The sequence below is a fragment of the Patagioenas fasciata genome, chromosome 21 (assembly GCF_037038585.1).
Source record: "Patagioenas fasciata isolate bPatFas1 chromosome 21, bPatFas1.hap1, whole genome shotgun sequence".
NCBI classification, from domain to species: Eukaryota; Metazoa; Chordata; class Aves; order Columbiformes; family Columbidae; genus Patagioenas; species Patagioenas fasciata.
In genome coordinates, this window is record NC_092540.1 from 4,770,276 (window position 1) to 4,797,561 (window position 27,286).

Consider the following 27,286-nt stretch of genomic DNA (forward strand, 5'->3'; position numbering starts at 1 on the left):
CTGTTGTACACTTGCAGGGCTCCACATGGCAAAAGTCTGTGTGTTGGGGGGGAACAGGCTGTCCCTGGGCTTGGGGACAGCCACACGGTTTGGCTCTGTCTCCAGAACATGGCTGAAGTTTTGGCTCAGGTATTTAAAAACAGGCTCAAGTTGGGAGTTGGACTGAAACCGCTTTTTCTCCAGTTTCTGAGAGCACTTGGTTCTGGGTCTGGCTCTTCTTTCTCTCTTTATTTATTAAGTGTTGGTCCCTAATTTAAACCTGCTGCAAAAGAAAAGGTCAAAGCATGCCCTGTTCTGTGAAGACTCTGTGGATCCCAGAGAGGGATGGTCACCCCTGTGATGGATACTGACCCCTTATAGGAGGGGTTCTGCCCTTGGTGGTTGATGTGGGCCCCCCCCCGAGCATCTCTGCTCATATTGGGGGTTACGAGGTCACTCTGCAGAGGCACAGCTGGGGATGGAGAAGCAAAGCAGCTCCCCTGGGGTGGCACTGGGGACAGGGGATGTGCGGGGTCACCCTGGCAGAGCTGCGGTGATCGGAGCAAGCGAGGGATCTGTTCCCCATGACACGGTAACCGCACGTGCAAACAGCAACTGGATCTTTCTTAAAGGGAGTAAAAAAAATGTTAATCTTGGGATGAGTTTTTAACTTAGTGAGAACTTTCTTTGGGCTCCAAACCATACTTTATAATTTTGGGGTAGTTTATACATCAAGCTTATATTCAAGGCTACAAGTAACTTACACCGAGCTGTTTGTCCACTGAGCCGTTTGCAGACAACTCATTCCTTTTTCAGTTACTTAAAGTAATGTGGCTGTAGGACCTATTCAGCTTTTATGAGACTTTTTGGGGCAAGGACAGGACTGGCTGGGCTGGGTCGCTCTGTGGGGCACACAGCACAAAGCTATGGGGGGAAATACTTCTCCATTTCCAAATGGATGCTCGGGGATTAACAACAGGACAGAAATACAGGTTTTAATAGAAATGGCACGTGATACAGATATATGACACACACTGCTCTGCTTCCAGTAAGGCCTGAACAACTTTCTGGAGGTTCGGAGGTGGCGTGTGGTGGCCAAGGGTCTTGTGGTCCCTGGTAGCGGTTGGTCCCCAAAGCAGCGAGGATCTGATGTGCTGGGTGTGGGTGAAGATGCTCAGCTCCGGTGGCAGAGCCTTTTCTGCAGTGGAGGCTTTAGTTTATTTCTCTCATTTCCACCAGTGCTTGGGCAAGAAGTTGCACTAAATCAGTGTTGAAAGATCAACCATAGCCTTGGGGAGTGGTTGTCCCTGTGACCTGCATTACATTTGGCCTCGTGTGTTTGGTTAAAGACTGAACACGTGTCTGCGAACAGGCTGGGAGATGTTCTCCTTGAACCGGATCCGTGGTGAGTGGCAGCAGCAGAAATAGGCTGTCGTGTGAATGCGTTTACGCTGATGGTAGCAGAGCAAGACGTACGGCCCCTGCCCGGTACGATGACATGGGTGGAGGACCCTGGCACATGGTTCCTGTGCGGTGGAGATGGACATCCCTGCACTGCCCTGGGGTAGCAGGAGTTTCCCTGGCTCTAGGAAGGTGCTCTACCAGTTAACACCAGCCTAAACCCTCCCTGGCTCATATGGTGCATGTGTAACAACTCCTTTGCTGCTTGGTTGGCATCCAGCTCTCTCCCATTTTCTCTGTGATCCAGCAGCAGGTTCTCTGTGGGTGCTGACCGGGTCCAGGCTCTTCCCGAATCGCAGGGTAGTTGTGCCGTTAGCAGCTTAAAGAGTGTGGCAAAGTCCATCTCAACAATCCGTATTAGTAGAAGTATTCTTGTTAGCAATATGTCTCCATAGCAAACCAGCTTGAAAGCTAAAAGAATAATTGCATTAATCCTATTGCATTTAATCCATTACGCTGAACAAAAACATCCTCCTTTGAAAGAAAAATCCATCCTAACGTCATTCGCCGTCGGTGAAACGGTCTGCAGAAACCCGATCTCTCTCAGTGAAGGTACCTTTGGTTTCAAAAGTGCAGGAAGTGGGAGAATACACATGGCGTTGGCCACTAAGTACGGTCTAGTATAAAATTCTACCTTCTACAATGACCCATGCTGGGAGAGCCGCCCGGGCATTCTACTCCTACGGTTCTGGCCCATCCAAGACCATCGCGTTAGGGGCGCGTAAGCGGTGGGGGAGTAGTATCAGTTTATTAAACTTCACGGGAAGTCCGAAGCTGTGTAAGGCATGTGAAGGAGCGCTCCTACCCGAGACGCCTGGTTACAGTGTGTTAACGGGTTAACTGAAATAGCGCGTTGTCTTGATATGTAGATAAGACAGCGGAGGGGAGTCCCACGGTGCGGGCGCTTGCTCGGGCTGATTGATGGAGGGGGGAAAGGCCACTGTCAGAAATGAGGAGGAGAATTTAGTGGAAAATACTGTCGATCTGGCTCATCCCTGATGCCTGGGACCTCAGCCTCCCGAGGAATTTGCGTCCCTGAAACATTCAAGCTGCTGCTGGGGAGCTGTGGTGCAGGGCGGTCGCGGGGGATCCTCCACCTGATCCCAGCGGGTGCTTCTCATCCTGACCAGGTGCTTTGGATTTTTAAAACGAAATGATTTCTTGTCCCCTCACCCCGTGGTACTACTGGTCCTGTTTCAACTCCCTTTTTGCTACATAAGATTTATGGACTTGTGTTTCAAAGAAAACAGGCGCGGTCTGGGGGAGCAGTTTCCCCTTAAATTCTTACAAAGCCAAGACTAGACCCAACTCATTTGCCTGCAGTTACCCAGAAAAGCAATGCTCTTATCCTGGGCTTGGAGGGTGAGCGGCACCTGACTGTCCTTCCCTGAACCTCACGAGCTCTTCTGTCCCCTGAGGATGCTCCGGAGCCCTGTGGGGGGTGCAGGTGACCCCCCCATGGGCTTTGCAGAGGGACGGACTGCGGAGCCTCAGCGCTGATGGGAGTTACGGTGCCGAGGGAAGCAAAGGGACCTGCTCTTCCCCGCGTGGGTGATGCTCGATCTGTCAGGAAGGAGCTTGCGGCGCTGAGTGGTTTGGGAGAGGCTGCGGGTGATGCTGCCATGAGGATGGGTGTCTCGGTAATACAATGTCATCACCCGAAGATCCACCACCTTCCTCTTTTCATGCGTTTATGTTGCTCTTGCTACTCTGCCCAAGCCCCGCTCACCCCTCTTCCCTTCCTCCCTCCTCCTGTTATCTGGAGCCTTCCTGGAAAGATTAAAGAGAAGCATTTTCTAACTCCCTCCCAAGAGAGCAAAAAGCGCCTCGGGGAGCCTGGGCAGCTGAGCCCATGGTGGCCCTGCCGGGCTGGCGCTGGCTGCTGGGCCAGCCCCAAACTGGGATGCAGCTGGAGCATCCCCCTCCTCCTCCAGCCCCTCCAGCCCTCAGCTACAACCCATCCATGCCCCGGGACTCCTCACCGTTCGCTTGTTTGCTAACGATAAAATGGCATCGGCAGCCACCTGGTCTGCCTGTTTACTTGGATATTTTTTTTTTTTTTAATTTTTTATTATTTTTTTCTTATTTGTCCTTGTTGGTTGGTTTCATTCACACGTTTCTGTTGGGGGTAGCAGCAGCAGCGGCTGTTGTTTGACCCCCATCCGCTACAAACGCCTCCGGCTGTTTGTGGTTTCAGTGCATCGCGCTATGCCAAGGAGTAGATCGCGTTGACTGGGGAGGTGGCTTCCGAGCTCTCGTTGCCTTCCGTCTCCTCTTTGTCCTTCTTCACTGTGTACTGGCCGATAAAGGAGCCGTCCTCGTTAAACTGCCCTTCTCCCCCCTCTCCATAGTCCACCAAGCTATCGTCGCTCTCCTGCTGCTTTATCGTGCCGTCCAAGGACGTCTGGCTGTTTGGCAGCGGCTTGTTGTCTTCATCGCTGGGTAGCAGAAGACAGACAGACACAGTTAAGGGTTGAGAAACGGGGCTTACAACCTTCACCCGAGGTCTGGATATTCAATAAATCCAGGGTGCAAATCTACCGAGCAGAGACCCCAAACGCGGGGTGCTCGGAGTGCAGACAGCGAGCCATGGGGTGTCTGATATGATGAGAAGGGGGGCAGGACTCACAGCTGCCCCCCCGATTGCTGCTGGGGTTGGTATTTCTGCAAGTCCAACCTTCAGGCTTTTTCTTTTAGGAAACTCAGTTATCGTTTTTTGGAACCTATTTGCATACTATGCTTAGATATGTCCAACTGGATGTACATTATAAATATCCTCTCCTTGTCATTGCTTGTATTCTTTCTTTCTTGTAGCATTTTAGCCAACTTTGAACTAACATCATATAGTGAGGTTTGTTTCCACATTTCGGTAGCCACACGCAATGAGGAGCGCTCTCAAAGCACTGCGAGGGGGCATGTAGAGGATGCCACGTTCTGTGCAGCTTCCAAATCTCATGAGAATTTACCTTTCCAAGCTTATTTCTGAGTATCTAAGCTTGTTTGCTCATTTCTTTATCCTTTTTTTCACTAAAAGGTTAAGCCAGGTCACTGGGAAAGAAATAGTTTGACCCACAGGAGGAAAAAAACTCAACCCTGTGAAGGAATAAGCGGGTGAGTTGGGGGACGCTGTTTTCTCTCAGGGGCTGGTATCTCATAAATACCGATAACATTGTGTGGAGGATGAGAGTGGGCTGCTATCCTTAAAAATTAATTTTCATATCAACTAGTCCTTACTTCATGTTTGCTCATAATATCACAGGATCCCAGAATGTCTGGGGTTGGAAGGGCCCTGGAAAGCTCACCCAGTGCAATCCCCCCATGGAGCAGGAACACCCAGCTGAGGTTCCACAGGAAGGTGTCCAGGCGGGTTTGAATGTCTGCAGAGAAGGAGACTCCACAACCTCCCTGGGCAGCCTGGGCCAGGCTCTGCCACCCTCACCAGGAACAAGTTTCTTCTCATGTTTAAGTGGAACCTCCTGTGTTCCAGTTTGCACCCATTGCCCCTTGTCCTGTCACTGGTTGTCACCCAGAAGAGCCTGGCTCCATCCTCCTGAAGCTCCCCCTTTCCATATTGGTCCCCATGAATGAGTCCCCCCTCAGTCTCCTCTTCTCCAGCTCCAGAGCCCCAGCTCCCTCAGCCTTTCCTCACACGGGAGATGCTCCACTCCCTTCAGCATCTTGGTGGCTGCGCTGGACTCTCTCCAGCAGTTCCCTGTCCTTCTGGAACTGAGGGGCCACAACTGGACACAATATTCCAGGTGTGGTCTCCCCATGGCAGAGCAGAGGGGCAGGAGAACCTCTCTGACCTATTGACCACCCCCTTCTAACCCACCCCAGGTACCATTGGCCTTCCTGGCCACAAGGGCCCAGTGCTGGCTCATGGTCACCCTGCTGTCCCCAGGACCCCCAGGTCCCTTTCCCCTACACTGCTCTCTAATAGGTCATTCCCCAACTTACACTGGAACCTGGGGTTGTTCCTGCCCAGATTCAAGACTCTACACTTGCCTTTGTTCTATTTCATTATATTTTTTCCTGCCCAGCTCTCCAGCCTGTCCAGGTCTCACTGGATGGTGGCACTGCAGATCTGTTGCTTCATTTTTCTTAACAAGGTGTTTTCTCGTGCCTTTGTGGGAGGCAACACTTTGCTTGCGCCAGGGAGCAAAATGCTCTTCAGCTGGGGAAGGCATTAAATCTTTCATGCTGTTTACTGAATGGCATCAGCTCTCACAGTGGGAGAGGAATTTGGGATCCCACGGTACAACACGTGGCTTTTTAACACAGCGACTTATAGCAGCACTTTGCAAATTAAGCGATAATACAAAACCCAATATTTGAGGCCTTGTGTTAACTTGGCATCGCAATAAAAACCAACTTGTTAGCTCTGAAAGCAGCTTCTTTCTGGTAGGGGGGAAGAGAATTCAGTCTGCAGGCAGGACTGGCAGTTAGAAAGCCCAGTAAGTGCCATGTAGAGAGTGGCAAAACCCAGATCCCTTTATTTGCAATAGCCTTTCCCAAGGTTTGGGGTTCAATTGAAGCTGAATCTAAAGCCAGATTTTTCCCTAATTAGGGGTTTGTAGCACCAAACCCCCCAGCAATGTCTCCCAAACCTGCCTCTGGTTTTACCTCTCTCCAGTACCATTTATCCTGTTAGTGCATTAGGAGGGCGAAGCAGATTTTCATCAGCATCTTGATGCAATATAACCCTGTTAAAATGGATTTCCGAGGGGTTTGCTGATGTGTGCATTAGAGCACCAGAGCACCCAGATAAAAAGCATTTGGGAAAAGTTGTCCTGAGTTGTATAAATCATTGAGAACAGGGGAAGGCTTGAGCTGGAGGGAGGATTTTCAGGACAAAAAGAACAGGCAGATTGTTTTAGGATCTAGTGTTTTGTGCTCATGTCCCTTGTCACCATCCCCTGGGTGTTTGGCATCAGGGCACTTAATGCACCCAGGGCATTGTCCCCAGGTCTGACCCTTAGCTGGTCCCACTGCACCAGCAGGGATCAGGTGCTCGATTGTGGAGCTGGGGGGACCTGGCTGGTGCTCGGGGGTGTCCCCAACCCACAGAGCAGTTCCAGGCAAGATGCAGCTCACTGGACACGGGGGGTGCCCCGAAGCCAGCAGGAGTTAGAGGGATCTTGTTTAATGTGTTAGGTGGAGGCAGGTACATGGGGACAGGGAGGGGAAGGTATCGTTTCAGCTATAAAGAAATAAATAGCTAGAAGGAAGGAAAATTAAAAAGACAAAAAGCTAAATGTGCCGGACTTCTGGCAGCACGTGGTCCTACCTTTCAAGAGACCTTCATGGTCCATGTGGATAGACCAGGTGATAAAGGAGGAGAAGAAAGAATGGGAATAAAACAGAGAGAAGCAGAAAGAGCCTGATCAGAGAGAGATATGATGCGGTCTACATTTACAGGGGCAGTGCTAAAAGAAAAGAAACCAAAAAGAAACATCTCTGCATTTCTCATGGAGCTAATTGCCTCGTTATACCAAATGGAACCAGGCTAATTGATCAGAGCTGGATGAGCCTTGTTGGGCTCCCCGAGGCAGCCGATGCTGAGCGGCAGCGGATGGTGCAGGGGGCTGTTTGCCATTGGGCTGCTCCAAAAGGGCTCGTGGCTGGAATTCCATCAGCCAGCGGCTGCGGGGAGCAGCGGTCGCTGCCGGGGACCAAAGTGCAGCGGGACGAGGGCCAAGTGAATGGATTTCTGGGTTGCCATGAGATAGTCATGCACCAGTGTCGTGTTCTCTGTGGACAAACCTACACCTCTCCAGACCTCTCCTCTCTGTTCTGTATCTTCCTACCTTGAAGCCTGCTGCGATATTGTCCCTTCTGGGCAAGCTGGGTGTCACCTGTGCCACTGGATACTATCCTCAATCCAAACTGGAGCCTAGAAGCTAAAACTACTCAACTTTCCCTCCCAGTTGGCCAAGGTTTCCAACCAACTCCCCCAGGTGTAGCTTAAACATTTGGTATAATGAGGCACAGCCACTGGTATAGAACATTGTCTAAGGATAATGGTCTCCTGCTTTGAAAATAAGCTTCTCAGCTTAGCCTCTGCTCAGGAAAACCATTATTCTGTTAGTGGAACAGAAAGATGTGACAGTATCTCTTAATTATAGGCTGCAGAGATTTGAAAGTTGCATGCACAGGGCATTAAGGACGTGAGATATGATGAGAGCGTATCAGACATGCTATGTGGAGGTGGGGAGGGAAACCAATGAAGAACTCACGTCAGCTCAATTCCTGGTGTTGCTTGAAATACTAATTGCTACCCTCCTTGAGCCTAACATCACAATCATTTTGAATCTTAATCAGCCAACAGCGTTTCACATTAATCCTTCAGGTTCACCTTCCTTTCTGCCTCCTTGAGAGAAACCTCCTATTACTTCTCCCAGGAAACCTGTTGTTCCTGAGAAGGAGGGACCAGAATGTATGGGTTGTTGGGGGTTGTTTTTGTTGTTGTTCTTGGGGTTTTTTTTCCCCCTATCTAGTCCATGGGACAGCGTGATTAAAAATGCAGGAAGATCTTGGAGCTTGGTTGTTGTTCTTCTCCTGACCTCTGCCTTTAGCTTGCAAGCTTTTGGGAATGGGGCTGTCAAGCAAAGCTGAAGCTTCGGCTAAGCAGAAGCTGCCGAGTAGTGGGATGAAGGATTTACCCCATTCCTTCCCATTGCCTGGAAGGCAATGCCCCTTGGATGGTGCTTGGGCAGTAAACACGGCATCACCAACCACCGCAATGCTGCCAGCCATGCCAAGGGCTCGGCTTTCCTTCTAGGCAAGGCAAGCGGTGCCTGGCAATGCAATCGCCATGGGAGCGATGGGGATGAGATCTTGACGGCAACCACCCCAGTGGCCTCTTGAGAGGCAGGTCTCTTCAATCAGTGCGTACTGCCAGAAGCTCGGCTCTGGAGACCTTGTCTGAGCTCCAGGTGATGGAGCTGAGCCTGCAGGGTTGTGCGTGGGTAGCTCCAGGGTGATCAGGTGTTTCAGGCTTGCTACGTGGTATTTGCACCATCCCACAAATTGCGGAACCAAGAGGGTCCCTATCATGACTCAGAGGGTCAAGAGGATGTGTTTTGGTCAAAGTAGGGTTGTAGTTTCCAGTTGTGGCTCATACAAGGAGCACTGCCTGCATCTGGACCTGCCTGGGAAGAGATGGGTTTTATCTGGGGCAGCAGCACCAGGCTTAACTCACTTTTCCTCTGCTGTTCTCTGTTTCCTGGCCAGGAATCTGAAGGGAATGTCCCCAGACTGCAATTTCTAAGTGGACTCAATGTAATTGCCCTGATGTGGCTTGTCACCACTAGAAATGACAATCAAATCGCACAGGGAGGTGAGGAAGGTGTTGCTCTGTGTGGTGGTTAGGGTGATAAAGAACAGTGACCTTTTCGTACAACAAAACTGCTTATTCTGGTTCCTGCTGGGTGTATTTGTGTTCTGTTCCATGCTATCAGAAGACAGGGGAGCTCTGGGCTTACAACATCCTTTGGAGAAAAAAAGTCCCTACTGAAACAGAGTTACCGTGCTATTAACAATATAAATGTGATCGTAGCGAGGGCTGCAGTTGTTCTGCTTCCATTTATGTATTGTGTGCAGGCAGATATATTCAGTTTGCTTCCCCTGAAGTCTTTGTTGGAACACGTATGTCTTGTTATGTCCCTTGCTGAATCGTGAATAAATCCTTCCTGTCTTTGCTACCTCAATTTGTAACGCTAGGAGTATCGGTAATGACGCAGGGTTTAATTAACCTCTGTTTTGAAGTCAGGAGAAAAATTCCTGCTAGGCTAATTGGGCTTTGGATCCGGCTCAGATGGAAAGGTGCATTTTAATTCTTGAAAGCAAAGCAAAGCTCAGTGTAGGTGCTCAAAGGGCAAGCTGGGTGTGCTGTAACACATCCAGCCCGGGCAATCCAAGGAGACGCGACAGCGTTACCTGCTCCATGGGAGCAGGTTTGGGAGAGCGCTTGGCCCTTCCTCAAACATCCTGGACTACAAACGGGCACTGCTGCTCTTCAAAGGACGCTGGTTTGTGTGAAAGCGGCTGAGCAGAGGTGGGAGAACGGGAGTGATTTTGGAGAGGCTTTGCTGCAGCCCTCGGATGTTGTTTCTGTGACCGTACAGCAAAGCCTGCACTGGAATGCAGGCAGAGCCCCGAATCTTGCATGCTTCCAGGGCTGATACAAACATAACTTTGGGCATTTCTCCCCTGAATGCTCTTTTATGGGTGGGAGAGAGGCTGAGCTACAGGGTGATATACCTGAAATATCCTCAGGCTGCTTCAGAGTTTATTTTTTTTATATGTGTTTATATGTCACTAAGGTTCATCTGCCCCTGGTGAGAGCTGTGTCCTGGGTACCTGATCCAGAGCCCCAGAATGACCCTCTCAGGCTGAGACAGGGAAAGGAGGAGCCCTGAGCAGCATCCTGGCGACTCTGACGGCGCTTTAGGCAGGACACGTTTCCTTTGGCAGAGGATTGGAGAGGGAAGGAGGCAGGAGGAGGAAGGTGGGAGAAATCATTTAAGAGGCTGTGTGACCCCACAGTGCTGTGGTTACGTGGAGGGGAAGAGCGGTGAGGTCTGTGATGGCTGGAGCGGGGCTGATGGGGAGCCGGGGTCCACATGCCGACAGAACATACCTGTAGTCGAACGACCCGTCTTCGACGTTCTTGTCTTCGGGATTTAGATGCTCGTCTTTATTGTCTCGTACTGTAAACAAGCACATCCCCACACTCACGTTAAAAAGCAGTAGAGAAGATAAAAGCTTTACGAGGCAGTAACAGCAGTCAGTGTGGAGGCTTTGTGAAATCCCTGTGGGGTGTAGTGCAGCTTTTCATTGACTCCATAAAAAACCTGTACCTGGGGGGTCTTGCAAAGGGTCTTGCAAAGGGTCCTGCTGTGGCGGCACCAGACCACAGGTCCTCCAGATCACGAGAAAGGATGTATTAATTTTCTCAAGCCTTATCTTTTTGCTTTGCAAAAATTTGATGAGATTTTTCTTTGCCTGAAAAGATCTTTCTTTTTGAGACGAGGATGAGTGGATTTGCGGTGTAGAGGTTGGGTCATGCGTAGCGGGAGCGTCCAGCTCTGCAGCCTCAAGCCTGCGCAGCACAGAGCCCTCACCCGACCTTTAATTAACTGAAATGCTTCCCACTAATAATAGTTTTCCCGCTATGGAGAAAGAAAAGCCCTTGTAATCACAAGCATCTCTCTGAGAGCAATACAATTTGATTAGCCCCGAGAAGCCTGGAGATGTTTAAACCATGAGCATGAATGATTTTCATGCAACGCTCTTACCTGGATATTTCCCACCTCTGCTTCTCTTAATGAAGCAGACGATCAACAGAATGAGGACCAGGAGAGCTATAGCACACATCAGCCCGATGAACCAGCCCTGCGTCGCGATGTCCACCTGGTTCTTGGTATAAGCTGGAAGGGAAATGGAAAGAAAAAAGAGCTCTAAGGGAGAGACCAGAACCACAGGGGGAAATAAATGACTAGAAAGACTCAGTCCACTGGTTTAGAAATGATCCTTAGCGCCACATTTGTGTGTCCGTGGGTACTGACCAGGTTATCTGAGACTGTAGCATGGGGATCTGTGGCTTTTTTTCCCTTTTCTGTGATGGTCAACTCAACATTTTAGCAGAAGCTACAAAACAGTGAAGGGTCACAACATAAAATAAAACCTAGCACAGACCAGTGAGAAAAGTACGTTGTGAAGAATGGCAAAAGAAGCTGGGTAACAGATTTGATCTTTCATTTATTGTGTCTAAAAAGCGCCCTAGAAGGTCTGAAAGGAAGGTGCCCAAGAGGATCCAACCTCTGGTGTCCAGGGATGCTGAACCCTGAAGCCTCAAGCTGAGAGAAACCCCAATATTGTACCATTTTAAGATTCCACTGGGCAGGATACAAAGCTATTGAATATTAATATGATTAATACCAAGCAAGGAGGTGCCTTGTTCCCCAAACAACGCTCTGGCTCCTAACTGCTGTGTCTTCCCTCACGTACTCTGACTTCTTGTTTGCAGCTCCCGTACACGGTCAGACAGACAAATCTGTCCTATAAATAGCAACAAGCTGCCGTTTTCTGGCTCTCATTGACATGCACTTGGTATTCAGCAAGACAGAGCAGAGGAGAAAATAACCTTCAGCGCAGCAGGGGGGCTAAATTTAACCAAGCTGCAATGCAAAGAGAGATAGGTATTCCTGGTAGGAACACGGGAGATCTGAGCTGGATGCGATTGAATTGGGATTGAACGGGGGTTTTGCCCGAAACGGGCAGGATGCTGCAATGAGCATCATTTTTGGTGCCCGTGTGACAAAAAGATGGTGCTTATGAAGAAAGGATAAAAGATAGCGCTCTGATAATGTGTTTGGGATGAAAGGACCTTGTAAAAGAGAGAACTTAAAAAAAAAATGGGTTGAATTGGCAAACTTTCCGAACCCACAGCGTTTTAGGACTGTAAGTGCATACTTATTGCATCAAAATGGAGCCCAAGAGAAAAGGTACTTTCCTTAGGATGAAATCTAAGCCGTGTTGCCAATAGGTAACAGCAGCCAAACTGCGATGAGGAAATTCACAGCTGGGAGAGGAGAAGGAGGAGAAAGAGCAGAGTTTGCTAAAGAAATTATGTCGGGCCCTGAATGTTCTGTGTTTGTAAGCGATGCCGCCTTGGCTCCCATTTGCTGCTTTTCCCTTCAATGCCGCCACATCTAACATTTACTTTTAGTCCAACCTGAGCTACATAGTCCTCAAAGATGCACTTTTTATAATGGAGAGAATGAGATTATAACAGAGCGGAGCTGAGAACTGGATTCAATTAGCTGAGTGCTTGGGGAAGAAAGCTTTGAAATGGAAAAACGATTGGATGAGAAGTCCTGATGGGATGGGATTTATAAAGCAACTGGTGCGAAAGGAGAAACAAAGGGGTCTTCAAAGTGCCAGAGCAGCCTGAGAGGTGGGTTCATGCCACTATGTGAACTGGGGCTGGGTTTTCCAGGGAGGGAGGATTTGAAGGACCAGGTCACCAGGGGATCGTGCGGTAGGATCGCGGCACTGCCTGTCACCAAGGCAGAGCTCTAATTGCCATCCTTCCCAAAAAAGCAACACATGACGACAAAATTATAGTCACAGCAATTTTGTACTTAGAGTAAACGAGTGACTGTCATTGCGGCATTGAGAAAGAGAAGATTAAGTACATGGCTGTCAGAGAGGATGTTTTGATTTGCTTTAATGTAAGGCCAGCGTCAAGGAGAGCAGCTGTGGAATCGAGCAGGTATTGATTTGAAATGCAACTACAGGGGCTTTTTAAAAAAAATTAATTATAATCTTGTGGCAGAAAACATGTTACCCAACAGTCATAGTTTATGTGCCAGTAGCAAAGCTGCTTGTTTGCCACCAACAATCAGCAAAATGTTTGCCTTTCATTGTGAAGCAGACTGTTGAATATAAAGTCTCCGGCCTTGCATGATCCCCTTCCAGGTGTTTGTACAGGCTGGGGAATTTATTTCTTATTTTTAAATTTAGAACTAATGCACTAAGCTGCATTTGTGTTTTTGAAGTGTCCTTCAGTACTGGGGAGAACTCTGTTGGGTCATTGAGCTGTTAACAAGAAGCAAAGTTGGAGAGCAGTGTCCTGCAGCCCCCGTGCAGATGTACTTATTCATCTACACTTGAACTGAAGAAACCTTTAGAATAGCAGCTTGCAAAACATTAAAAACCAAAACCCACAAAACCCTGAACAGTGCATTTTTTAGTCAAAAGCATTCCTGATGGCATATGATTGTCAGCGGGGGCTGAACACTCACGTCAGCGATTTCCAGCCAGTAAAGAAATGGATCTGCAGCATTTATGCATGTGGGGACGGCGATAGCGCTGTGCGTCCCGCCGTGATGGGGCTCAGGTCACCAATCGGCCTCTATCACAGGGACAAAGGTGGCCCCATCCTTTAGTCTCAATGGTAACAGCAATAGGAACCCCTCAATTACAGAAAATAGATATGCCAACACTGCCAGCATCAATCCGCCAAGGATATTGCTCTTTCTGTCTGTCTGTCTTTCTATTCCTGCCCCTTGGTGTCTGTGGTGTGGGGGGCTATCCCCTCTATTCCCTCAGACCCCAAAGTGGGTGAAAAGCAGGCAAGAAAAGAAATGGATCCAAATCATTATCCATCAAGGCACATTGCAAGGGATGGGTGGCGGCTGTGGAGTTGGTGCTGATTCCTGGCTCAGGGGAGGGTCCAGCAGCAGAACAAAATTGGGGATGCAACATTGCAGCTGGAGCTGTTCTGGAGAGAGTTTGAGTTGGAAAAACTCAGCTCTTTTATTGTCTGGGGTCAGGATCAGCCTCTGCAGTGTAGGAACAAACCGGGAGCTCAGGGAGTGGAAACCTGCAGAGAGTTTGCGTGTCTGCGAGCCGAGTCCTGCCAAAGCCAAGCTGTGACAGGTCCCGCGGCAGCGCAGCCATGGGGAAAAACCCCGCTGGAAAGAAATCCGTTCTGAAAACGCGGCTCTCTGCAAAGCCGAGAGCGTCCCAGGGGCTGCGGCGCTGCGGCTTTGACCAGATCGCGGGGTGATGGAGCAGCTCGAGGGGACACATCAGACCTCAGCGCTGGGCAGGGGCAGGACACAGTGGTTATTTCTCATTACTGGGCAGCGTTAGATGTGCAGAAATACCAGCAGTTGCCATCTGTCCCTTTGTCCTCTCAGCACATCAGAGAATCACTTGGCAGGGTTACGGCATGTCACATTTTTTGGATACCAAATAAGATGCGCATGGGGGGGTGTGGGGAGAGCTGCTGCTCCCTGCAGCACCCCCTTGCTGGGAATCGTGTTTTCCTTTTGCACTTCTCAGCAAAGAGACTGGTAAGTGCTTGAGTTTTCCATTACATGGTCGGATCTGAGCAAAATAATGCTAGTTCTTTGAAAATCACAGCCCCTGCCTACTGCATCTGTCAGTGTGGGCTGCTCGGGTGTTGCGTGCTCCTTGGTTTTTCAGATGAGCGTTTAGACCTGTGCTTTGACAGGCGTTGTGCACAGATTCCTACGGCAAAACCCCCAGGTGAATACAAAGGAAGTTATGGCTGTTTTGATTTACTGAAAGTCATCAACTGTGAAGTTTTCTAAATGCGTAAAGCTCGATTCAACGCCTTGGAAGTCAATAAGGGTATTTCTCTGGTATTCGGTGGGCAGTGTAGGAAGCCAGTAATTAGAAAGTTGTAAAAATCACTCGGGTGCTAAGCCTGGAAAATTGCTGGTGCAATTAAAGGCGGAGTTGCCAGAGGAAACGTAACTGGAGGATGGAAAGCCCTATGACCGAGGTCCTCTGCAAACAGTGTTCCCCCTCTTCCCAGTCCTGCCCCTCACCTGTATCCCCATCACCAGCATCTCACCTGCCCCTCTGCTCCCGTAACTGTCCCATAACCTGGGGCCAGACACGTACACGTTCTCTGGGGGCCAAAGCAGCCACCACCATGAGCAGCAACGTGCACACAGTGGTGGGGCTCCAAGCAGAACCGCACGACATCATGAGCTTGTTCTCCACCCTCCTTCAAGACCCTTTTCCTTTGAAGGGATCCCCATCCCCTCCTGGGGCTCCGTGTGCAATGCGGAGCAACCTCCCAGAGATGCTCTTTAATAAGGGCAGAGATTGTTGGGGAGCTGCCGGGGGGCAGATGAGGGTTGTTCCATGCAGTCACGGTCAAACCACCTCCCACCAGCACGCGAATGACGTCGGGGGGTGATGGATGTGACATGCTTTGGAAACGCGCCCGGCGGCAGGGCTGGAGCCCATCTCACCTGAGCTGGTGGTAAAGGTTATATAGGAGTGTTCGCTGGGGCTAGACCATATGGGGAACACCCACAGCTTGTACATCATCCCCGGCGTCAGATCCGCCAGCTGCACAGAGGAAGGGGTCTGAGCTTTAACGGGAATAGATTTCTCTGTCTTGTTACCTGAGAAACAGAAACCGCACATCAAACCCAGCCGCGGGAGGCTCGGAGAGATTACCGTGTCGACACCGCGGGCAACGCGTTACCCTCTCCCTAGCCGCTGAGCAGAAATAATACAGCGTGATGGTCAAGGAGCTATTAACGGCTTCGTGATTATTACTCACTGAGAATAGAAGAAAATCAGTGATGCAGGGACATGGTGTGGGTTTTGCTGCATCCCTGCTTTGCAGTACCGGAAAAAATAGCGGTAGCTATTCGGATCTGTCCCTGCTTTTAAAACCCGGTAGGTCCTTTATCTGCCCAGCCTCAGGTCTGGATGTTGGAGTGTTTAAGGCAAAAGGTCTGGAATTTGCCTAGTCCCGCTCAGCTGGGTAAAGGCGCCACAGGACTCGGTAAAGGAGCTGATTCTTGTGCTTTTGGGATTGTTATCTGTGCACCAGTTTTGCTGGCAGGTTAAGGAGCCTTTGAATGAGCTGGATGTTGCATTAAACATAAGGCTGCTGGCTCCAGCTGGCAGGTTTTGGGGGTAAGAGGGGTTCAGCCCTTCAGCTCAAGGGGGTTGGTTGTTCCCAGGCTCTATCCAAGGATCCTGTTCTTTGCACTGTGTGGGGAATCATTTGCTGCAGAGTTTAATGCTGAGCATTAAACCATTGAAAACTAAGCAAGCCTGCAGTGGGGCTTTGATTTGTGGTTGCGTGCACCTCCCAGTTCAGCAGTGCTGTGGGGAAGGAAAAAGGTGGCTTTGAGGCCAAAAGCGTGCTGCTTGCTTCAAACGTCAGCAGAAAGAGAGCCATGGATGTTTGGGAAGGGCTGAAATCACTGAGATTTCCTCCCTCTCGGTCAGATCCTGATGAGGGGATCCCACAGCATCACTGTTGCTGCCCATCCCGAGCATCAGCCTGGGGGCTCTGCAAGGGCATCACTTGTGCTTTGGGCTTCCCGGTGCTGTGGGAAAACCAGGGTGGTTTGGGAGCTGGGATACTTGGCGTTTAGGGCTTGGGAAGTTGATGCGCATCCTGAATTATGGAAACCGGTTAAAACTCCTACCAAAGCCCCACAGCCCAGACACTGGCTGTGCATTAGGAATTGTTTCAAGGAGAAAGTAAGGTCATCCCTTAAACAATGTTGTAAATGACCCAAAGTGGTTTGCTGTTAGTGATTACACCTAGCTGACTGATATTAAATGCCAATTTAAGACCAGCATACCAGATGATGTGAGGGCTGAAATGGCTGGGAAATAAAGTCAGAGATAAGCAGTAGCCGCCACTGCCTATCTATTAAAAAAACCCCAAACCAATAACATGTAAATGTCTTTTCTGAACAAGTACTAAACCCAGAGATCCTGGCTTTGAGTTTCCAGACTAAGTACATAGCCTTATGCTTTTAAGAGACAATGGGATCCGATACGACAGGAGGTTTGGGATCATAGATGATTCTGCCAACTCCAAGAAGCCCATCTTCAAAGGCACTTAAAACTGTTCTCCAATTTAAGTAGGTTTCATTCGTTTTCCCATTAAGTTTTGTCCTCTTCCATATGTATATATATATATTTTTAAGGCTCTTTACTTTGTGACCACATCCAACCCAGCTCAATGCACAGTTCCCAAGTGAACAGCCTTGCTTATCTATCTTTCGTAAACACCTTGTGACGGTCGGTGCAAGGAGGGGGAATCACTCGTGAACCACCAGGATTAGCGCTGGTGCACTCTAAACAGCCATGACCATGACCATGACCTGCCTTGTCCTCCCCCGTCCTCCACGAGGCCACAGCATATCACACGTGATAATTAACCATGGACTAAATTGCAAACGTGGGAGCTGGCAGGATCTCTAATTGCATCACCACCCTATAGAGTCCCCACGCGATCTGATGCTTACTGGTGATATACTTAACCACAAAGTCAGTTCCTGCAGAGTAATTGTGGCTCCAGGTGATGTTTGCCCAGTTACTATTAGCCATAGCTCTTATGTCCCATATGGACGATCCATTGGTGGCTGGTGGACAGGTTAGAACAGGAGTTAGTATGTTGGATTATATAGGAATGAGACCTCATCTAGCATTTGGTGTTGGTAAAACCCTACAAAATAATTCCAAAGTTAATGTTTCAATCTTAACCTCCGAGAATGCCTAAGGACGTATTTTTTCCTTTTAAGATCCTTAACTTTAAACTTTTGGGGGAAGTTTGGTAGCAGAAGCTCATTGCGTATTGGCTTTTTAAGTCCAATGCACTCATCTTTAGAGTCTGAAGACTTCTGTGGCACATCCCTGAGGATTTCGGTCAGCAGGGAAATCTCCCAACTAAACTGGTGCCCAAAGGGCTGTGGGAGACCCGTGCATGAGCGCACACGGAGGCACCGCCACAGCCGAGGAGGACAGACCGGCCGAGAGTATTGTCGTGTTACTGGGTCTAGAGACAGCCAGTGGGGCAATGAAGTCACTCGTTTCTGATTTTGAAGTTAAGGATTGTCGACGTTGCTTTGGAGAGCGGATGAACTTCATTTCTAGTGAAGTAGAGCTAATCCACTAGTTTAGTGGGAATTTAGGTGATGCCAGATACGCTACACCTTGATTTTCATTATTATGGTTACTATTATTGTTTACTTCAGGGTGTAGCCCAGCTTTTGGCTTGACAAAATACACATTAATACCTCCAGCCCCTGGGAACGAGGCCAAATATGTGACTTTTAGGAAACTGCAAGGGCCCGACGTGACCTAGAATCCCTCGCACGAACCCACCCTGTGCCGCCACCCGCTGCCCTGTCTGCCCGCATTACGGCTCAGCCTCGTCCCTCGTGTCCCCGGGCTGGTTTGGGACACGCACCGTTCCTTTCCCAGCTCCTCTTATCGCCTCTCCCTGCTCCACAGCAGCGCGTCCCTCACCGCTTAATTGCCTGTTTTCAATTAGCGACGTTTGCCCACCTAGCCATTTAATAGTGACTATGTTGTTGTAGCAATCTTGCTTCATTACTAAGTATAGCATATAGCGCAGAAGCCTCGTCTGTATTTCTTGCCCCCGTTTTTAAGCTGATTTTGACTTGGCAGCGCAGCTCCCTGTGTTCTTGCCCTCGATGTGCCTGAGGCTGCTCTGGCTGGGGGGGTGTGGAACACAAATTCACATTTCTCAGTTCACATCTGCATCTTTAAGAAGCAAAAATCAGTGTAGAGCAGGAAATGTGCTGCTGATTGGCAAATCTGTTTTACTGTGGATTATCAGGTGGAACCGGGTCCTCCCAGTGTATGGGTTTTCTTTGCTTTTAGCCATCCTGAGTTTATCTTCTGCAAGAATATAAAGAAAGGGGTCTGAACTGCTTTAATCACATTCCTTGAATTAAATGCGTGTCGGCTTCGATATTCATTACTATTATCTCCTTTCCCTCTTTATGAAGAGTTAACGAGGATTTCTGTAGTTTTTGCCCTTGCGTTTTTGAGCGTATCCTATTCAGTTGCATCACTGAATTCTTTTGTGTTCCTTTTTGCTAGTAGTTTGATTTCTTTTTTAATAACTGAAATGTAACTACTCATAATGACTTATTAACTGTAGATACCATTCTAGCAGCGCTTTTAAAAACAAGGCTCAGGGAGATAGATGCATCTCTCTGTACCCATCATTAAAACACATCCAGTGGAGAATAAGCCTCCGCCAAAACGGAGTTTGAACATCTCATTGTGGCTGATTGCACGAGAAGTTTATGGTGACCTGGTAAATACCTGGCACACACCTGCCTGTTGTAACTTAACCCCTGCCCGGCTCTCCTGCGGGCTATGGCTGGGTTACATCGCAAAGAGCAGCGGTGTAAACCCAAAGACTCATACAAATGATGACAGGTCTCTCAGCTAACAGCTGATGTGCTCAATTTGAAGCGACGTTTTTCTATAGCAGGAACCGAATCCCTTTTAAATGGCAATAAGAGATGAGAAAAATACTTTGGAGAGCTTTTTGTAGGGTCTTCCACCTCCTTCCCGAACACTGATGCTAATTCAGCATCGCGACGCCTCGGGGAGGGCTGTGTGACCCCTGAGCTCAGGAGGGTGGCACAGGGAGCACCGGACCCCCAAATTGCTGGGATCCACTTGTGCACCTCCATTCCCCAGCCTGTGCCACCTCAAAAAGCCCTTCCCGGAGTGCGGGATGTCTGAAACTTTGAGCTGGTGCCCCTTATTAATCCTTGCTCTGAGCGAGGCGTGGGGACAGTGCCAACGGGGTTAGAGGAAAAGGAAAGCTCAGTACCCAACTCCTGCTTTGTGGTGGCTGCCGGAGCCCTCTCTGCAGCTGCCGTGGTGCTGGCGACGGTGGTGGCGGCTGGAGTGGTGGTGGTGGTGGTTGTGGTGGTGGTAGTGGTGGTAGTTGTAGCGGTAGTGGTGGTAGTTGTATCGGTAGTGGTGGTAGTTGTGTCGGTGGTAGTTGTGTCAGTAGTAGTGGTAGTTGGGGTTGTTGTAGTACTGGTTAGACCGATTGTAGTCGGAGGCAACCCAGTAGCAGCTGGGAGAGGGAAACACTGGCTTTTTAGACAAGGTGACGTCTCCCGGGGGTTTGCACTCGCCACCCCGGACGCACAGGCACGGGGGACGCGGAGCAGCGCGGCACGAGGGGACGGGGCAGCAAACGGCACCGGGAAACGTGAGGCTCGACCGTTTTCCCGTCCACGTGCAGGGACAGCCACATGCCCCCAGCAAACTGCTGCACACCCATGGTTTGGTCCCTTTCCCAGAGCTGAACGACCTCCTTCTGCTCTGCCTTTGCTCCACTGCCGGTGCCCCCGCCACCCCGGGCTTAAATGGCACGGACGGGTGTTTTTGGGGGATGCTCAGGGCAGGGGTGTCCTCACCCCATCTCCCCCTGTGCTGAGAGCACTCAGGGCTCCCTGAAATAAGATTTATCTCTTAAGAAAACATCATAATCCCATTTGTTGTGGGCTGGGCAAGCTGCAATTACATTAATTTAGCAGCCCCTGGACTACATCTCCAGCATTTTTGAAATGCCAGTTCAGCCTGCGGTTTCTCAGGTGTTTCCTTCCTGGCTCGTCTCTATTAATTAACGCTGCAGGCTGGTGATGGAGCGGCTCTCACGTTAAGGTGGGGTTTTTTAGCTCGTAGGTGAGTGATGGATGGTACTTTGCCATCTCTGCCCCGCACAATTTACATTTAAATTAGGACGAAGAGGTTGGCACACCCCAAGCTGTCCGGGGGGGGGAATTTGTTGAGCAATTTGTTTCCTAAAGAGCTCCCCTGTCCACATCTCACCTCTGCTTGATTTCCAGGGCAAAGGGGTAAGCGTGCACTTTATGCACATTATGAGAGGGTCCTGAACACCCCCAAAATGAGGGATGGTGGCTTGGGCCCAAAAGCCTGCCAGCAGAAAATGCACCTGAAAATCTGCTTAAACTACCTGAGATAAATGAAATGAAATCTCTTTTTCTTACTCTTCCTGTAGACCAAGGGATTACAAATCCCCCGGTAGGCAAATGAAACCGGCTATTTTAAATATCGCCCACAAACAAGAATAGCTCTAGGAAAGCACTTTAAAAGGTGTCCCAAGAATCGAGCCAGGGTTTTTATAGCCACCCCCTAACACCTCAGCCCTCCCAGAGGTCCAAAAGCAGAGAAGAGCAGTAGGTCACTCAATCCATCTCCCTACCGAGCGCAGCTGCAATAAAACCGCAGTTACCGGCATGTCCCGAAAACACCAACCCTCCCCAAAACGTGCCCGGAGAGCAGCGCGTCCTCTCGGCAATGGCACCACCGCAGCCTCATGCAACAAGAGCAGCCACCACAATAAAGCACCAGCCCCATTGCTGCCCCACAGCCAGGAGAGGGGCAGTGGGGACAGCGGGGATGGAGTGACAAGGGGACCCAGTTTGGGTGGGGAACGGCACAGCTTTGTCCTCGGGTGTTTGTGAGTTTTGCTGTTCTGAATTTCTTTCTCCCCATTCCTCATCACGGACTTCACTGTGAGCTACAAAAGCTTTTCTTGGGTTGTGAAGTGTTAGCATCCATCTTTGCTGATTCCTAAGGGGTTTTTGGAAGGTTAAGAGATTAGTTGTCACTAGGTTAATGTCACCATTAGCCTGATTAAGCTGCAACTCCTCTATCAGTTTGCAATGTGCGGACACTAGTTATTAGCTAATGCAGTCTCAGGGTTTCTCATGTGAATCCCTGGCTCTTCTCTAAGAAAAATAGGACCCAACAAGGCACAAAGTAACTTGCTGAAAGGCAAAAGCTGGTGGGACACCAAGTACGACCCAGGCCTGTTACAAATCTCCGCATCACCTAGCGCTGGTGTAGCGGCTTGAGCAGAAGGATTCAGCTTTAATGCTCCTCTAGACCGTAGATGCAAAGAGATTATCTCAGATCTAAGTCAAAGCTTTGCTATCACTCATGTAAAGCATCATCTTTCTGTATTACACGCAGATACGCAGGTGAAAACAAGGCCCTGCGTGGACCGAAGCGATGCCGGGTGGGATTTGCCCATCACGCTGGTCCAGCGCATCAGGGCTATCACATCGCATCAGGATAACGCGGGGTGTTGACACCGGGGATCAAAAATGATCCTGGCAGGACTGGGAAGACGTAAAATGGTGGGATTGGGAGAGTCTGGAAAGCAAATAGTTCATAGTTCAGAGAGGGAAGGATGGGGAGAGCACCGTGCTGCAGGGTGGGAGCAGGCAGGGGGTGTTTAGTCCTAAACTGCCCCGGGATTAAACGTCATGGCCTCATTTGTGTTTGAATGTGAAATGTGTGCGGAAGAAAAGCTCAGCTGGGAGGTTTTTTGGGGGGAGAGAAGATAAGGGGCATTTTCTAGGCTTTGAAATCCATCCCCTAATGAGAGCTGGTTTGAGGCTGGGGCAGATAAAGAGGGGCTTTGACAGGGATCAGAGCGATGCGGCACCAGCCGCGGCCCTTTCCCGGGGGATCTGGGGTCCCCCGCTCACCGCCCACCATGTCGGGATTAATTAATGAGCAACAGAGCATTGCTCCTGGCAGCAAAAGGGACGGCGGGGGAGCTGGAGGGCCAGGCTGGCATTTGCAGACCCGCTTCATTTGGAAATCTAGAAATCACATACTTCATTCTAAAAATATGGTTGCAATACTCGGTCAGGTATAATGTTTCTGAGCTTTGCAGAGTAGCTGGATTTCTTTTCTGCACTCGCAATGTCAGGTTCACTCAAGGGCTTTGCTAACAGTCGATTTAAGTTTAGGTACAGGACCGAGCATCTGGCATTTGTGTGATAGGAGATGGTGCAGAGAAGGTGCAGCCGCTTTCCCAACTGCAGAGCAGAGCAGCGCCCGAAAAACGCTATTTCAAACAGGCTTGAAATTGCCCAAACCCGCTCAAACCCCAAAGTAAAAGCCAGGAATAGCAATTCCCATTCCCTCGCTCCCGCTGTAGCCTCAGCCCATCTTCCTGGAAACATCCAAACGACGTTCAGCTCATTAACAGGCCCCATCTTTGCAAGGCAGAAATTGCTTTTTCTGTCTGCAAGATGCATTACCCTGTCAGGTAATGGAGAGCGAGGGGGCCGGTGGGGGGAGATTTGCTGTTCTAATGGCCAGGGGTTGCGGCGGTCTGGCTGTAGCAATTAATAGGCTGAGTAATGAGAGATGCTTGCAGTGGGACGGCCGCGCTCTTTGCCGCAGCTCCACAAATAGGCCACTAAAACGGAGCCCAAAAAGTGTGTGGGGCTCAGATTAGGAGAAACAAAGGAAAATACAAACAACTGAGAGGCAAAATCATAAAAGCAAAAGGGGGATTTTAAAGTGGGAGCCTCTTAAGAGAGGGACTTAAGTCCTGCTCTGAGTAGTGTAGCAGTTCCGGGAGTAGTTGCACGGGGTTTTTTTGCAGAATACAGGAAACAATATGCGTCTATACAGCTCTTTAATTATTTAAAGCTGCTTTTAACGTGTTGTTAGGCTGTAGTAAAAGCTTTCCCTTGGGTGTGTCTACAAAATAATTAGCCTTGGAGAAATTTGATCAATTTTTCATGAATTTCGATGATTAGTCAAATACATTTTCAGAGATTTTTTTATTATTATCTTCTTGTCCTCTCCCGGTTTTTAGCAACAGAAGGGAATTGGGAAGGCTTTACCACAAAGATAAAGTGTTCCAAATCTGATAGCTGTAAGAAATTCAAGAATAGAAAGGAGCAATTGAGCAGCCTCTAAAAGAGGAGGCTCAGCAGTTCTCTCTGTTTCTGCTGCCCTCTGTTTCTAGAACGAACAAGAGGATCTTTCTCCTCCAATTCCTAATTATGGAGAGACAAGAAGGGAAGAGAGAAAAGTCAATGTTTTTGTCCTTAAACCCTTAAAACCAACACTCTTTATGGTCCCTGGTGATGTTTTTTTCCGTACATAGATGTAGTATAGGATCCTGTTTTGCCTTTTTCTCATTCATAGCATAAATAAGAGCTCTTTTTAGATGGCACCTCTGTTCCCACATCACCTCTCCCTTTGTCCAGGTCTGGCTTAGGGGAAGTGAAGCCTTTCCTACGGGTAAATCCCCGCACTTCACTTTGATTTCATCAAGCCGGTCCAGTTTCTCAGACACACACAGAACAGCTACGACCCTGTATATGTAAGGAGAAAAAAAAGGACCTTTTTGTCCTTTTTAGTGCCAGCAGCCCATGACAAAGAGCATTTTACTGCAATTTAAGGCAACTTCCACTGCAAATCCATAAAAATCTACAAAATCTAGGTCACTGAGTGGAAACGAATCTTGCGAGAAAGGTCAAACAGTATTTCACGTGAACCCCCTACTTGTTAGGAAGAGAAACAGCCTCTCGGGACAAAGGCGGCTCGGATTGTGTAACAGCTCCCACACCTGCCCTGTGTCCTAATGAGAAATGACATTGAGAGCGAGACAGAGGCGGGTGCTGGGTTGTGCTGCGGTTTGTGTCACCTCGGTTCCTCGTGCAGCGCGGTGAGGATGCTCTGGATGCGGCCGAGTTAGCGCTGAGTGACCTACTACGCCATTTCCTGGCTCTGAGATGTATTTCAGCTCTGGTGTGTGTTTCCTTTTTACTGTTTCTCCTAGCAGAAGGTAAAAAATAGAGAGGTAGAGGACCAGTGGGCTCTGCTTTTGTAGAATTATCCTTAAAATGGCAATGTGGTATAAGAAATGATGCTCTAAATGACATGATGCCGGAAGGATAAAGAGATCGCGCTGTGTTTTCAAAGTTCAGCGATATCCATTGCAAGTAGGAAAGTACTTTAAGAAGGTGATCCTGATCCACAAAGAAAAGCCAGATTCTTGTGGATAAGCTAAACCCTGGCTGAATTACAAGCTATAGAAGCGAAACAGCCCTCCTGGTCTCAGAGGACAGAGCTCCTCTAAGCCAAAAGTGTACATCTCTTTTGAGTTTACACCACCCAAAGCAGACCAATCTGTTACCCCCTTGTTTTTCCAAGGAAGAAAAAAATACAGCAAGAAAAAGATTGACGTCTATTCAGAAAGGGAAAAAAAGAACGCAAAATAACATTGGGTAGAGAGACATCACTGCAACAAAAGAAAAGGAGGAGAATCATCTGTGGGGTAGGAAAGCAAAACCTACAGGTGCAGAGAGCGGGTCCTGCACTTGTATCGCTTGGGAAGACTCTTCCCTAAGAAGCTGTTCCTCCCTGGGGAGCCCCAGAAAGGCAAAGCAGCACCTCTTACAGAGCCCTCAGTGCACGCCAGAGTCTTCGTAAGTGCTTTCATAGGAGGCGAGGGTCCTTTGGGCAACTGCGAGTTGTGCTGGTGCTTTGGACTTTGCAGGGTTGACAGTGGGTGACTGAGGATTTGGGTTTCCTTGGAAGCGGGTAGAGATGCTGCCCCTCCCCGCGAGAAAAACCCATTTCTCTCTGCTTCAACGCTGCTGTAGAAATTTGCGATCGAGGGCAAAGCCAGCAATAGCCTCGCATGCAGACATGCACAGCTGTGGCACAAACGTTGTCCTTAACCCTTTCAATGGGCACCTGGAACCAAAAGGATTCTCCTCTATGGAAACCCTGGCAGCCCTAAGAAAAGGACGGGGAGGTTTGGGGCTCGTGGTGCCTGCACACTGCAACACAGACCTGCTCCAGCAGCAATAGTGTGAAAATACAGCTTAAATACTGCAGGACAGAGCACAGACAGATGCCATTGAGCCAGGGAGGGCCGGTAGGTGTTATTCTGTATTTCGCAAGGCAGGAATATTGAGGCTAAAAAGGGAGAGGGCTTGGTGCAGACCTGGGATTAAAAACCTCTTTAACAGGGCAACTCGACTCCCGTTTTCGCTTGTGCAGGCTGTGGCGTTGGTGGGTTTGGCTGTCATGAGGCATCTGGGAGGCTGTTAAGCCCCTCTCAGAGATATTTTGGACTCTAGGGTCTTATGGGTCTCTTCCAACCAAATGACTTGAATCTTTGCAGAGCCCTGCGTGGAGTCTGCGGGGCCTCGTTTTACCTGCCGTCGTTTCATATGCCCAATTTAGACTCCTGACGCTTTGCCTTCCCATTGAAAGGGTTAATGAGTGCATGCTTAATTGCCAGCGCACGCGAGCGAGCTGGAGCGAGCCTGTCCCCATGCCTGTTACCTCCTCCGCTGGTACGGTACCTGGGGTTGGCGTGACTTCAGAGGGCAGCGCCAAGGATAGAGAGGGGAATACGAGGAGAGCGTAGAAGAGAAGGGAAGAGAAAAAGAGAGGAATAGATAAAACAACCAGAACACACCAACGAGAGACACGGGACCACTTGCACGCAGTCAGCGGAGACTTGAGAGAGAGGCAATAAATGCGTTAGTGACAACTTGTCACCCTCCTGGGGCGCAGCGAGCAGGGACGTCCCCATGGAGATGGAGATCCCCGGTTAAACACACACGAGCACCGTGGCAGAGATTCCAGTGCTGTCAACTAAGCAAAGGGCTTAAGCGGGTGCTTCTATCTAATCCCAGCACGGACTGATTTTGACACTCTGAATTTCACCTTAGTTTTTCTAGTGTAATTCTAATATCACTGCTCGTCCTGCCTGGTGTGGGTTGGAGTCTTTGGCGCAGAACGTCGGAGAGATGGGTTTTATTTAAACTTCTCAGGTGAATGAGTCTGGCAAGCAGAAAACAACCTCTGAATGCATTGATGGGTTTAATTTTCTTAATCTGCTTTTTTTTTGGTTTGGATTCCAAACTCATCTTTCACGTGTAGCTTTACAGCAGGTCCCTTCGTATCCAAGTGGGAATTTATTGCCGCTAATCGTACTTATGCGCCTGTCATTAACAGAACTCGCCTGTGTTGTATTGTACCTCAGGGTCTCATGTTTTGGGGTCAGATTTTGCCACGTTTATGTAACTTTAGCCTGTAAACAACTTCAGTTTTTCTTGCTGCTTAATGAGCAACGCTTTGTCCTTCTGCTAAGTGGCAGCAGCTTGTCCCCGGGTGTCACCGCCCGTCCGCATCCCTGACCCCATGGACAGGGACCTTACCTTGTCACGCTGGCGTACGCTGTACCTGCTATTTCCTACACAAATCATTCAGCAATATTCGACAGCAGTTGGCTATAGATATTATTTAGCTGTGCTCTGCTAACAGTCGCTGTTACCAACGTATAGAAACAAACCCAGTAAAGCAGATGTATATGAAACAATGAGAACTATTGACTACCAGCACCAGCTTCAATCCCTGTGCTCTAGCGGTTTGTTCAGCAAAGCTCCTTTTAAAAGCAATGACATGCCCCCTTGCATGTTTGCCAGGGTGTAACTTAGCTGATTTTATTCTTTTCATAGCATATGCAACCCCTTTTCCCATCCTGTCACATCAATTAGTGATGCTGGAGCCCACCTGAGAGGTGTCGGGAAGCATTTCATTTCCACTGGGTCATCAGTAGGAATTACTTTTCCTACTCAGAGCCATTAGTTGGGGAGGGGGAGATGGAGGAAAGGAGACAAAACCC

General features: G+C 49.2%; 1 protein-coding gene across 20 annotated transcripts in view; it reads right to left on the reverse strand.

The window, feature by feature from the left end:
• Positions 1 to 948: 948 nt before the first annotated feature.
• NFASC (neurofascin) overlaps positions 949 to 27,286 on the reverse strand; it is an 88,864-nt gene continuing 62,526 nt past the window's right edge. For 9 of the 20 annotated variants that reach the window (XM_065854781.2, XM_065854775.2, XM_065854783.2 and 6 more), the window contains 7 exons: positions 25,959 to 25,973; positions 19,622 to 19,873; positions 17,271 to 17,387; positions 15,240 to 15,395; positions 10,740 to 10,871; positions 10,082 to 10,151; positions 949 to 3,878 (listed from right to left, as the gene is read on the reverse strand). In XM_065854781.2, coding sequence (XP_065710853.1) covers positions 3,647 to 3,878; positions 10,082 to 10,151; positions 10,740 to 10,871; positions 15,240 to 15,395; positions 17,271 to 17,387; positions 19,622 to 19,873; positions 25,959 to 25,973 — 974 coding nt within the window. In that variant the 3' untranslated portion in view covers positions 949 to 3,646. Of the gene's footprint in view, positions 3,879 to 10,081; positions 10,152 to 10,739; positions 10,872 to 15,239; positions 15,396 to 17,270; positions 17,388 to 19,621; positions 19,874 to 25,958; positions 25,974 to 27,286 lie in introns of those variants that run through there. The other 11 variants (XM_065854790.2, XM_071817903.1, XM_065854787.2 and 8 more) reach the window with 6 other exon arrangements.